The following is a 13734-nucleotide window of genomic DNA, read 5'->3' on the forward strand; positions in this document are numbered from 1 at the left end:
TACTCATCGATAATATTATACCGGAATCTGTTTCTTACGTTCCGCATCTTCCCGTTGGCTAGCGAGTCGCTTTTAGTCAGGAATGGGAAAGCGCATATCTTATTCGAGAATATCTCTTATTATACTTATTATTACGCATTATCCATTCCGCGATTAGTCAGTTAATTACGGTATCTTAATTGTCGTTGCGAGCCACGCAACTTCCTCTGCCGCGGGCGCAGAGTGATTTTGCGAAAGTATAATATATAAGATTCGATTTCTTATGTGGCGCACGTCGCGTACAAAATCGATAAATTGTATTTGGAATTAGAGACGGTTGAAATATTGCGCTTCGCCGCTTTGCGAACGAGAAATTGCGGACGGCGGCGGTCGCTACCGACGATTTCTCCGCGGAAATGCAAAGTAACGTCGCGAGCAGGAGAGCCGCACGACGAACGCATTAATTCCCGCGTCGGGCAGAACCCTGCGGGAATATTCCGCCCGTACGCGAGTGTGTTCGAAGTAGCGCTCGACAAACTCGTAACGTATAGGAAAACATCGCGTTCTCGTGGAGAAGCACACATGTCCCCGATAAGATCTGCGGTATGCCCGGGTTGATTGAAATTACATTCCCCGGAACGAAATGTTCGCTGCAACAGAAAGTTCGCTGTAATAATAATTTTTTCCCAGCTTTTCGAAGCGATCTAGATGATGAACGTTGCGGCGTGACGGTTATCGAGAATATTCCCAAAGATTCCAGCGCGCGCGATCTGCGATCTGTGATTCGCCGAGTCGCGAAATTGTCGATCATTCCTAAAACAGAACTAAGCACCGCGCACTCTCTTAATGAGAATAGCCCGTAGAAGCTCACACGCGTGACTACCCTCGTGGGATTTCTCCGCGGCGGCCGCGCGGTATACTTGGTCAAGGTTAATGACGCCTGCGTATTTAGCCGTGACCTTGGCAGAGGATCGAGATGGAAACCTCGACCCGCGCGTCCGATCGTGCTCTCGTCGAGCCCTCGGCGCATCCTTCTGCCTGTCACGACCGTGACTTTCCTCGGATTTCACCCGTCCGAGCTGCAAAGTGGCCGGTCGCATGCGGGGAACCGACAGACGAAGGCTAATGACGGCGGGAGTGTGTTGCACCGCGAGTTGCAACACACTCCCCTCGGGAAAGATCTCGCCGCGGAAAGAAATCGGGTTAACCTCTCTCGGAGCCTCTCCGCGCCTGCACACCGGCTGCACCTGTAATAGATCACGGGAGTTTTCACTCCGGCAGATGCGGCTTAATGAGAGAGAAAGAGACCGGCTGGAGCCAACCTCTGTGGGAACGAGATCCGCGACGCATGTTGATAAACAGTTTGGAATGGTCTACCTGCGTGATTAAGCCTTACGTCCGCCGGAGGCAGGCTGGCTTTTGCAACGCGCTAAAAACTTGCCTGAATTTTTTTATGTTATACAATAGACGATTATGTATGTAATATAAGGGGGGAACAGCCAAGGTTAACGCGAGCGTTAGCATCAAATCGACCTTAACGCCGATTGCAATAAAGCGGCTCGCCAATTAATAGATTGATACTTAACACCAATCGTAACCGGGCGTTATTACTCGCACGCGAACGTAATCTTGCGACGTTCAATCGGGTTATTGGCCGCTGTAACGAGGTACAATCTTAATCTCGCTCGAGCGGATTATGCGTTGACCCTATATTAATGACACAAATAGTTCGCTGCTATCGAAGGTCTTCGCTTCGAATCGATTGCAGCTTGCCTGGCGTTAAATTATGTCTGCAGATCGCGCGAGAGATGCATGTAAACGTTAATAGAAAGCCGTAATCTTTTTACTAACCGATCACTCTCGATCGCGGTGTGTCGAATTTGTTGCGTTCGATACCGCTGATTAGAATTCCCTATCGACCATTCGTAAGAGCGCTTTCGCACGTCTCGTCTCTCCGGGAAAAAGTTTCGAAATTTTAACGATACCGCGACTAACGATACGAGTCATTCGCGAAACACGAATCTCTTCAAGCCGAAGTCGTCATGGAGAGCCTCCATGCGTGGCAACAAAGGGCTTCATTACCGGGCGTCTCATCTTCGCCGATCTCGTCATTACGTGTTTCACTCCGGCTGCGAAGCCGGCGAAGGCAACGCGATGACGAGGACGTTTCCGCGAGGTCGATGCCGTGGCGTGCAAAAAAAAAAGGGAAATCGTTTTTCAATTTCCACGTTAGACCGTTCGCTAACGCGGATTTCCGTTTATCGGCTTTGACCATCTGAATTGATTGTCCGTTAATGGAATGGTATAAGAAACTTGAAATGAAGGTTTAATAACTTTTCTGATCTTGTTTAAAAAAAAAAGGCAATTTTTTGTTCATATTCAAAAGAGACTTCTTTATTTTTAAAAGACACCGCGCGCTCGGTAAGTCATGTAAGCCTTTCCGGGAATGTTTTTTTTTTTTTATTGTCTTAAAAACGCGGTACGACGATCTAAAGTTTCCGCAGCCGACACCTGCGCGCCTGTGAGAGGGATTCTGTAAGCGCAAAATCCACAGTAGTAGTCGGATGGCAGCTGCGAAGGACAGGTGGAGGAGTCGAATCGCAATTTCGAAATGTATATGCAATCCGAACCCGACCGACTTCCACTCGCTGGATTAGCGCGATTCTCCCCGCCTTGCTGCAGATGCGTTCCCGCGTGCGGGAATTTGAAGAGGACGAAATGAAATTCGTATAATCTAAGCCGTATTTCAAGAATTACACCTGTCGATTCGTTAGCGAAGCGCCATTTGGAATCGTTTATGTCTCATTACGGATTTTACAAACGAAATAACGACGCGGCGTATATATTTAAAATTAAACCGGATGGCAAATAGCTTCGCAATCGTTCGAATTCCCGCATTCGCAGAAACGGGTTTATAAATTATGAATTTTAAGCTAACGAGTTATAATAATCCTGAAATTAAATACAAGTGTGTATGTAGCAGGCAGCGGATACGTTGGCGCCATTGAACGAACTTGCCGCGATGCGCGCGAAACGTAAACGGCAATTAAACAGCTTCGCTGCCGACGAAATCGGCATCCCGCGCAGACGACGTCGTTTCTCGCGAGCGACGATTTCCTTCGCCGTCTCGATTCGATTGCTCCGAGCGGGCGAGCGAGCGGCGGAGATTCCCCGTCTTTAATCGAAGGCGGCGAGGGAGAAGCGTTCTCTTCGGCGAACGAATTACTGGAGATCGTAATAATCGGCGGTTTTCCACCCCGCGGGGCTCCCGTTCGCCCGTTCGGCGTGCTAATCCCCAGGTGCGACGGGGCCATTAGGCGACGCTACTGCGATAATAATAATCCCACCGTCGCACCGTCGTCGTGTCAGCATCGCGATGCCGGGTTTACAGTTGTGGCCATTAAACGGTGACGGAGATTGCGAGCGCTCCTTCTTCCCGGAACGCGCCGGTTTCTTATCCACCGCCGATGATATCCCGATTCGCTACAGCTTATCACCCGCTGATGCGACAGCTTTTCGCGGAAGTGAATCTCTCGCCCACCGGTGTTTTCCTCTCTCTTCCTGGAGAGAGAGGTGAGAGAGAGAGAGGACGGGGAGGGGCTTTGATGGGACGACTCAAGGCCGTCGTTCGCGCGGAGTTTAGCGACTCCACTCTCGCGTCATCGTGATTATGCCTTTCGCGACGTGCGAGGAGTTGCGATACGCGATACGATCGCCGGATGTAACGGTTCGCGAACGTGTTTTCCCGATTAAACGCGAGTATTATATATATATATGTACATATCTACTGGTGTGGAAACTGGTATAGATAGTTCGACGAGCTCGCTCGGCGATGAAATCGATACGATCTCCACGGTCTTCTCTCACGGATGGAACGCGACAACATTTCCAGATATCGTTTTGCCTTTCAACTATCTTGCTTTTGAAAAATTCTGCCTAATTACATTCCCCTTAACGCGTTAAATCGCATATATCGTGAAATGTTTACGAGTCGCGGCTATATAGCGAGGCTCAACGCGTCCCTCCGAGCGGAGAAGTCGTCGCGCGGAACGAAAAAAAAAAAAACACTCGCGAGATAGCGAAACGTCTGTCAGAGATTAGATTGCTAATTGAGCAGAGAGGAAATCTCGAAATCGCGAGGCGATTGTTGACCCGCATCTGCTCCCATCGTGCTCGATAACTAGCGTTAAACCGGCTATGTCGCGGCGCGTGTCCTTCTCCTCTTTGTTCGGCGCGGCATCGTGCAGGGAGACACATTGGCTTCGTAACAACCAGTAATTAGAACGTAGATAACAACTCGATCTGATAGAGAATGATCAGTCGTTCTCATTATCGCGCTCGCATTTGCCAACCTACATTCCAATAAGCGACCAGTGACTCTCACCTGCGATCGCGATTCTCGCTCTGATGCGTTCCATGACTCCTCCTTTCCTCCTCCTTGTATTTTAAGATTTCCGGTAATAAAACTCAGTCTAAGAATGACAGAGAAATTTTTTCGCACAAATTTTATAAGAAATTTTTAAAGAGAGTTCTTCTAATACTAAATCTAAAATTCATTTTCCGCACAACGATTTCTTACTATTGTACACGAGAGCAAGAAATAGTTGTGCAGGAAATGAATTTTAGATCTAGTATAAGAAGAACTAAAGAGTTCCTCGTCAAATTTTGTTGTGCGAAAAAATTTCACTGTCATTCTTGTTGCAAAAAAACTGTACGAGGAGGGTAATGTGGACACGGCATCTCGACTTCCGTTCCATTAATGACAGTGAAATTTTTTCACACAAATTTTGCAAGAAATCCTTTAGTTTTAATGCTAATTAAAAAATTCCTTTTCCGCACAACGATCATTTCTTGCTCTCGCGCCATGACGCGCGCGGTAGCGTCGCCTGGACGAAAAGACTGCACGAGTATAGGGTGGGAGAGGATATTGACGCGGCATTCCGACTTCCATCCCATTCCCGATCATTGCGCTCTGTGGGATACCGCCGGGTGATACAATGGCCACTAATGATGCTCACTTTGACGTCTGTCTCGAGCGCGGTCCTTTCGTGCCATCTGTCCCTTGACCCGGTGACCATCTCTCACCGGTTAGACCTGTCGCCTTTAATGGACCTCCGAAAAATATTTTTCCTCGGCCGCGTCTCTCTTCCTCTCTCTCTCTCTCTCTCTCTCTCTCTCTCTCTCTCTCTCTCAAGCGACGCACTTTCCCATCTTCGGACATAATATACGATCGACGTGCTTCCCACGCAAACGTTCTGGCTTGCATGCGCATTGATTTCCCTCTTGGTCGCTGCATCTATACATGTATCGCGTCGCCGAGCCTTCCTGTAGTTACGCATGCTTTCATAAAGAACATAGATGCGGGAACGAATATTCGTGTCGTTTGAAAACTGTTATGCACGTATGTATACTGCATCTAGGCTTTATATATTTCCGAAACGAGATCCGGGGACAGGAAAATGGGTGTCGCGTTCGTGACCGTTATCGGCAGTTAAAGCTCTCCGTTTCCGAGGAATGCGCGTGGCACTTCCTTGAGCGACAAGCTCTTTACGTAATAATACGCACAAGTGCTTTCACTACCGCTGCTCGAATTTAGGCCCGTGAGCATAGGTGCATTGCCCGAGCGAGTTCACTTTCTAGTGGTTGTTAGATCGTCGGATTACAGCGCGGGTTCGCGCTCGCGTGGGATAGCATTTCGCGCGTTCCCTCCCTCGCCCCCGCTCCCGACGCTCGCTAAATGTTATCCATATGATCGTACATGAGTAAATTTTTGGTATCTTTGTTTTCACACGGTATCGTAGAAATCGAAATCTCGCTTGACGAAACGATGGCGTGGGCTCGGGAAAATTACAATAATCGAAAAGACATCCTCGAAGACTGCATCTGGATGATTCCTTATTATCTAACTCGACTTCGATAAAAATACAAAAATGTCGAATTGCGCGAATAGCGCACGTAATTCTTTCGATGCTCACGCAATCTCGTGTGACATCAAAGCTGATAAGAGCATTATTACGTGTCTCGTGTTATTACGCGCGGGGATATCGTTCCATTAAAAATCTGCATCGCGACGATTTTAATCTATATCGCGTTTCACATTATACGTCTGCTGTGAACACACACAGCATGCATCTCGTTATGTAGGACACCCTCGCGGCTCTCCGCATATAATTGGCGGTAAGGTTTCGCAATCGAGTCGCGGGATTCGATATTCGCAATCAATCGTAATACTCCCGTTACGTTACGCGGAAGCGTTCAATTTCGCGGGTCAATCTGGAACGCCGATTCGCGGACGCAATTTGTTGTCCCAGTTCGATTTGAATTTACGACGGCGATACGCAGAAAAAGAAATCGAGACTTTAGATCGTGGCATTGCACGTCGCATCGTTGCTTCGCGCGCGCTTCGTTCTCCGCGAATGTTGTGCGACACGAATTGCGGATGTGCAGCCACCGTAATGCCTTAGCGCGCGGTGGTGTTCTAGAAAATAAAAAAAAAAAGGTAATTTTTCCGCGAAGAAAATCGCTCGGCGTGCCTCGTTCTCTGTAATCAGGGAAGCATAAGGGAGGAGAACGAAGCGCGTTATTAACGGAAAAAGTGAAAGCGACGTTATCGTTTTGCGGGTGTACGACTTCCTCGTGTGATATTGTGCTATTTGCAGCTCTTGCCTTCCCTAACGTCTTTATTATAGACGATGTCGGCCGGATGGGTATATACGAATTACAGCGATCGGCGATGGGCGTGCGCGGACGTACACGTCAATCGTCCATAAAGTCGCGATTACGCCTAAAGTTATGAAAGTTATGAAATTTAATTATTCGCTCGGCGAGACTGAAACAACCGTGCTTCGCGCAATTAACGTTTTAATGAACTTGTATACGCGCGCGCGTTGCGATGAAGGCAGTCGTCAAATTACGAAAATTTGCCTTATAGCGTAATCATTCACTTCTGCGAGAGCTTTCGTATTTGAATTACAAATGCCGCCATTGTATTTTATACGATCTATTACGTTGCGTCTTTGCCTCTCTCGGGTGTGTACCTTCGTGTATTTCGATTTTTTCTTACTGCGCACGCTATACGCGATATTGAGATTAATGTGCGATGTATTTTCTTCCTCCAGTGGTAAATACGCGACGGTGAGGAGATGCCGCGAGAGATCCAGCGGCAGGCAGTGGGCCGCCAAGTTTCTGAGGAAGCGACGGCGGGCCCAGGAGCTCCGAGCGGAAGCGCTTCACGAGGTCGCCGTGCTGGATGCCGCGGCCCATTGTTCTCGTCTCGTCTCCCTTCATCAAGTCTTTGAGACCAACACCGAGATGGTGCTCGTCCTCGAACTGTAAGTACAAGGACGTTTCTCAATCGCCTGTATTCTCCGGTCGGATCATCTTGAGCACGTATCCTTCGAATACAAAATAAATTTCATCGTTTGGCGTTTGGCCGAACCGTTTTTATCGTGGGTAGTAAAAGATTGTTTATCGTTTAGACCACAGTGATGTTCAACCCACGGCCCACTTGTGAATTTTTTGCGACCCGTCGACTCATAGTCGAAAATATAAAATCATGTTTTTATTTTATTTTATACAAAAACTGTTAAAATAATATTATGACACAGAAAATAACACGTCATCATTCTAATAAGCTTCCTGATAGGTATTGCAATAGTAGAAAGCCATACTCATTTGCGTATTTTTATTTTTTATTTGTTTTCACATGAATTTTGTTTGTACGCAATAAATTAAATATCATTATAATATTATAACATTATAACATTACAAAATAATAGTCATGCTGACGTCTCATTATTTGCTTATATGTTTATTTTCATTTTCATCTCATATAACCGTTATATAAATCTTGTTTGTACGCAATAAATTAAATTACAAACACGTGTTATTGTGGCATTATAACATGATTAGTTTGAAAAAGGTTGAACATCACTAGTTTAGATTATTCGTGCCGTAGTGAGGTAATGGAATAAAACTGTATGGACAACGACGTGTAACTTTCTACGTGTCATAACAGTTGCTAATCATTCAAAGTGGAATAAAAACGTAAACTCGTGAGCGTAACGTACGTCGCGTGCGCTATACGATCAGTCGTAAAAATTACGTCGCGCCGATTCGTCCAGGCGCGCCGTGCGTACGTGTGAATGAATTTATGGAACAAACCGCCGCGGCGCGAAAAAAGTATACGCGCTAAACGTAAATATTGTGCAAGTCGAGACAAGGTAATGTTTATTGCGACAGGGCTCCTGGCGGTGAGTTGCAAATGATACTCGACCGGGACGAAGTTCCAGAGGAACGGCAGGTCGCCAGATTGCTGAAGCAGATTTTGGACGGGATAGCCTTTCTGCATTCCCTGAACGTGGCTCACCTCGACATCAAGGTAAGTGTTTTCAAACACTCGAACTATACGTTTATATGGTGAAGGTGGGCCTAACGACGACCGTCTGGCGAAGGTGTGGCTGTTAACATCCAAAACTGCATGCGCGTGTCAAAGGACATACCTAAATATATCCACGGTTCAGTGGCTCGGTATCTCGATTTCTCTCCGAGAAAAAAAAAGAAGGATATTCGATTGTACTGTCAGTTTTGCAGGTTTTTTTTTAGATAATGCTTATAATTTTTAATAACGTTGAATAATAACTTTTTTATCTGACATTGAGTGTAAATTGAAAAATTATCGCGAATACGAGTATTTTGGGCAGATAATTCTTGGCGGTTCGTTGCTCGTAATAACGTCTATACGTGTCACGGTTTTATCGGCGACAATAAATTCCTCCCGGGTAACGCGTTTTCGTTTTTGTGACCGGAAGATTGGGGGAATAACCCGTGAAAACGCGAGCGAGATACTCCGCGTGATTCGCCTTACTTCGGTATATCTCCAGACGTTAAAAATAACAAGCCAGGCACGATAACGGGCGAAGATTGTCGCTCGTGCAAATAATTCTTATCTCGTTTTTCCGGTGCACTCTCGAAGGAGAAGCGCACTGCAGAGAACGGGAGGCGTCTTTGCCTGAGGCGTCTTTCGACGCGCGGCAGGTAACCGCGAATTATCACGATGGAAACAATAATACGAAAGAGTTGGCGATTCGGTCGACGCGATAAAAAATTTTTACGAAGAGCGATGTCTGGAAAGAGACGCGAGGAGTGCGCCTCCGAGTCTTATCGGTGAAAACATCACGGCGGGGAGTAAAAAGAAATGGTTCACCACGCTCTTTTTTTTTCTTTCTTTTTCTCTCTTTCCAAAAAGCGAATCTCGGTCAAAGACGTGTCCGGGGGCATCTTTATCGCGCCGAATCTCGGGCGAGCCGTCGCTAGAAAGAAACTCTCTGGCAAGGGAGCGACGACATTTCGGGCGCCTCTGGCAATTTCTCAGCTGCGGGGCTACGCGCGCGTTCCGTATCGCGGTCCGCACGATCGACCTAAATCGTTATGTAAACGCCTACGTGCGCGGCACGTTCTCTCTGCCAAATCGGCTGATCAGGGGCGATTCCTGCGCGCCGACGGTGTACACCTTGCGTGACGCGGTTATAAGTTTCGCAAGGCAGACAAACTTCTCGGCGTCTCCTGGCGAGAGTAAGATTGACATCCTCCTTGATACGCGTCTGCCACGTATCTTATTTTCGTTTTCGCGGAAATGTACGCCTACCTGAAAAACAAGGCAACGAACTGTGAATATAGTTGATTGTATCAAATTCGAGAAACGTATTTTGTAAAGTGAGAAGGGTATTATATTTCCTGTGTATTTCGGATGATCAATCGATCGATTACCGGAAATATATGCTTATTCCGCAAATTACATTTTTAAAATTTTTAAATTTGATTTATGAAGTTTTGGTTACGAAATAAAAAATAAGGAAATGTCTACCAACGAGAACAACTGTTTAGCTTCTCGATCGGCAAACGTGATTCTACCGGTGGAGCTGCGCGCGGACATTTTTTCACGCCCGCATTTTCGCACGTGTACACATTCGCACGTGCAGCACGCACGCAAATGCCCGCCGAGAGCGATAGAAAGAATATTTGAAATCGGTTTTGCGTTACCGTCCACGCCGTTATGTCACCTGACACTTTGTGGTGGAAGAAATGAAAATAGATCGGGCGCGCGTATCGCGCCGTGCAGCACTCCTCGATGATTCATCTAATCCCACGCGCCTCTCCCTTCGACGTTGCTGAATTCCGTCGTAATCCCCGTCGATTCCGCGACTCACGCCGGTCGCGCGATGTTTTTTTTTTTCGCGCGCGAGGTAGATCGATGGGCGAGGCATTCGGCTTATATTAAAGAATCGATGACACGCGGGCGCGAACACGTGCGCGGCCTGCGAAACGATGCAAACGCCACGAAACAGCGCACGGCGATGGAATGCCGCCGCGAAATGGGCGCGAATGGGACGTTTCTGTCCCACGAAATATTTTTGTATGCGGCGTCGAGGGCGTCTGTACGGAAATAGCCTCTCGCATTTCGCCGCCGCTGCTCGCCGCGATGACGCCGACGGCGACGGCGACGATGTGACGTTTCGCGTCAAATTCCCGGATCTCTCTCCCCTGCACGATTTTCCGTAGGACTAAAAATAATTTTTCCGTTACGGCAGAACCCCCCATTCAAGCGGCGCGATGTTTTCGTAAAAGTCGCGTAATTGAGCCGCGTGTCACGCTCAATCTCGCGACGCGCACGGGTGGTGGATTTGGTGACCGGGAATAACTGGTTTGACGCGCGACGCCGTGCGCCGAACGAGGATCCCATAAAGAACGGCAATTGAGTCGAAGACCCGGGTTTAATACTTTCGAGCGGGTGATCCTCGCGGGGGCTAAAAATAACTTGTTTATCGCGCCGAGGTCCCCATTGTGGCGATGATCAGAAATAAATCCCATTTTAACATTCGTATATGCCTTGTCATCTTATTAATGCATGTCGCGTGTCGCGCGCTGAAAATAAAAAGGCGACGAGCACGCAACGCGTTAATTCCGTCTCTGATCGGAGATTCGCGAGGGTTGCGACGACGACGACGACGACGACGACGACGACGACGACGACGACGACGACGACGACGACGGACGCCGCAATTTCACACGATGAGCAACTTTTATGCGAGCGTGTCACGGCGAGCGCGCGCGACGTCTCTCGCGTCAGCTGACAAGCAGTCTTTCCTATTTAGCGGCGAAGATTTGCAATTTGCGATTTGCACACCGCGCGCTCGCGTGCGCGCGTAGGTATACGAAGGTACGTGTTTATCGATTATCGGCGTGATCGATATGGGTGAGCCAAGGTAAGCGAGTGGTATTAATAATGTTCCGGCGGGGCGACACGCACCACAGCCTCTCGCGCGCGTGAGATTTCACAGACTTCCAGCCACTCGCGCTCCTGAATCTCCTTTTTTCAACGTGGCTCGCGTAACGACGACGGCAGTTATACAACCCAATTGCTTGTTCGGCTCTCGCGAATTCGCGTTAATCACGTCGATTTATTATTAACCGATAAATACACGTCGTTCTATCTCTCGTCGTTTTGCGCGGTTCTGCGAGATTTATATCGGTAACTTAGCGCCGACGATGATTTCATCAGTTGTATTTTTTCCACCGAGCAACGGCAATCGCGCCGAATATCGCACGTTCGATATCGACCTTTGCGGCATCTTATCGACCCTGTGCCGTCGCGATAAAGCCCGACGATTACGCATCGGAACGAAGTCATCCCGATATCGCCGGTGTTTTCAAATACGATAAGATAATTTCGCGCGTGAATGATGATACGGGCGCTATTGCGGTGCAACTACGCAATTTCGTCGTTGCGAACAATTATTTCGCGATTTTGTCACGAGGCTTCAAAAACTCGGCTGCAAAAACGACATTTTCGGATCGCGAATTCCGCGAGACACACGTCGATAATTAGCTCGAATGGATTGGAATAATACAGTCTCCTCTCGCGCCGATATGCAGTGAATCATCGGTTATTCGGATGTGCCTCCGATGGCGTTTTCAATTCATTGACCCGCGAGGAACGGCGGCGTTTATTTTTCGCGCGGCCATTCAAGAACAGCGAGAAAAATAAGCCGACCGAGGGGCTTCGACGGTTTGATATGCCTTGGAAGCCGGCCAAGACGCGCGCATCGGCTTTGCACATTGCGAAAATACATATGTCACGACGGATCGCGCGCTTTTGTTCATATCGACGTGTGACGTACGACGCATCAAAAAGCGGATGCGCGACGGAATTCTTTTAGACGTACGTTGCACCGTTGGCACACAGCAAATATACAAGGAGATGGATGGGCAGGTTTTATGTGGATGTAGCTGCAACGCCGATATTTATCCTCGTTTGTCCGACGAACTCGCGCGCAGTCGTTTTCGCAACGAGATGCAGATTTCGTGGAATTTTCACGACAAGAATGCGTTTCGAAGCACATTTCAACTGTTATGAAATGCGAATGCTCGAACGATCTTTCCTTTCTTCTGCCCCTATTATCTTTTAGTTTATTTGCTACGACAACGACATAATTAAAAAATTGTCACATTCTTTAGTTGTTTACGAAAAAAAAAAGAACAGAATATTAAGAAAAAATGAAAGAACATAATTTTATTTACCTACAATTAGTTATTACGTTAAGATTACATTTAAAATATTAATAATACAAAATTTTAATGATTCAAAACATTGAACTTATTTTCTAGAACACTTTGTTTTTCAAGTTGTGTCGTTGATGATAACAAATGAACGATTTATCAATATTTAAATCTTCAACGATTCTACAACGATCTTCTATACGATGATTGTACAGTGTTCGTTATTTTCTGCGAGCCTAATTCTGCCTGGCGGAATTATATTTTTCTCAAAGCGATTAGTCCTTGCGTTTATGGGGAAAAGGAATTTGAATGTTCATCCTATTACGTGTTACGCGAAACGTAAGATGCGCGGTTACCGAGCGCCGACCGAGAAAGGCAATTGGCCGACGAATAAGTTAACGAGCGCATTCGGGTTCATCCTAAAAATAACGCCGTGCCACGAATTCGCGCGATATGCCGCGGCCAAATATAGATTTCGCGGTTATGAATGGAAAAATGCACGCGAAATTCCTTGGCCGGCGTCCAAAGGGGCCTTCTTGGCCGGCGGCCACGAACTTTCGGGCGCCGGTGCGTTCTAAAGCCGGCCTCACACCGTGCTAGTTCACCGCCTGCTCGAAGCGGAGCAGCTATATCCGTCGACGCGCGCGACGCGAGCGCGAGAACGCCGTCGCCGCGCGCGCGCTCGCGCGACGAAATAACTCGGCGTCCGCCGGCCGTGCAAATTCGAGAATTTGCACGACGGAGCCGCGTTAATTGCGGTCTCCCCATGTGTTCCCGCGCTTTCACAGAGCCGCGGACCGATTCCTGATGCTCCGTTTTGCATTCCGCCGCGATGAGTCGGCCCCAAACGTTACTCACGCACATCCATCACGTAGGGAACGTTGGCAAATATAATTAGGGGAACGGAGCCGCGTAGTCAACGTAGACAAATGAAACGAGAGAGAGAGAGAGAGAGAGAGAGAGAGAGAGCTGTGTGTAATTTGCGCGTTTTTACATCATAATCTTGTTTTTGTAAAGAAAAAAAAAGTTAGTCCCGAGGATTTACGATTTTGTATCTGTTCGGGACGTGACGCGGACGACGATTCTTTCCAAGATTTTCTCTAGTTTTCGTGAGAATCGCGCGTGTGCATTTGTGGGAAAATCATCATTCCCGTTACCCGGTTGCGCGTTATCCATTCTGCGGCTTATCCTCTGCGG

The 13734-nt window shown here is 47.6% G+C and overlaps 1 protein-coding gene across 1 annotated transcript in view; it reads left to right on the forward strand.

Annotated features, from left to right (window-relative positions):
- The window catches only part of LOC105458223 (serine/threonine-protein kinase 17B-like), a 96288-nt gene that overhangs the window by 63738 nt on the left and 18816 nt on the right, over nucleotides 1–13734 (forward strand). Inside the window, exons 2-3 of the mRNA XM_011703368.1 lie at nucleotides 7098–7310; nucleotides 8221–8359. Of these exons, the coding sequence (XP_011701670.1) occupies nucleotides 7098–7310; nucleotides 8221–8359 (352 nt within the window). The remainder of the gene's footprint in view (nucleotides 1–7097; nucleotides 7311–8220; nucleotides 8360–13734) is intronic.

This window comes from Wasmannia auropunctata, unplaced genomic scaffold (assembly GCF_000956235.1).
Source record: "Wasmannia auropunctata unplaced genomic scaffold, wasmannia.A_1.0 LD334579.1, whole genome shotgun sequence".
Classification (NCBI taxonomy): domain Eukaryota; kingdom Metazoa; phylum Arthropoda; class Insecta; order Hymenoptera; family Formicidae; genus Wasmannia; species Wasmannia auropunctata.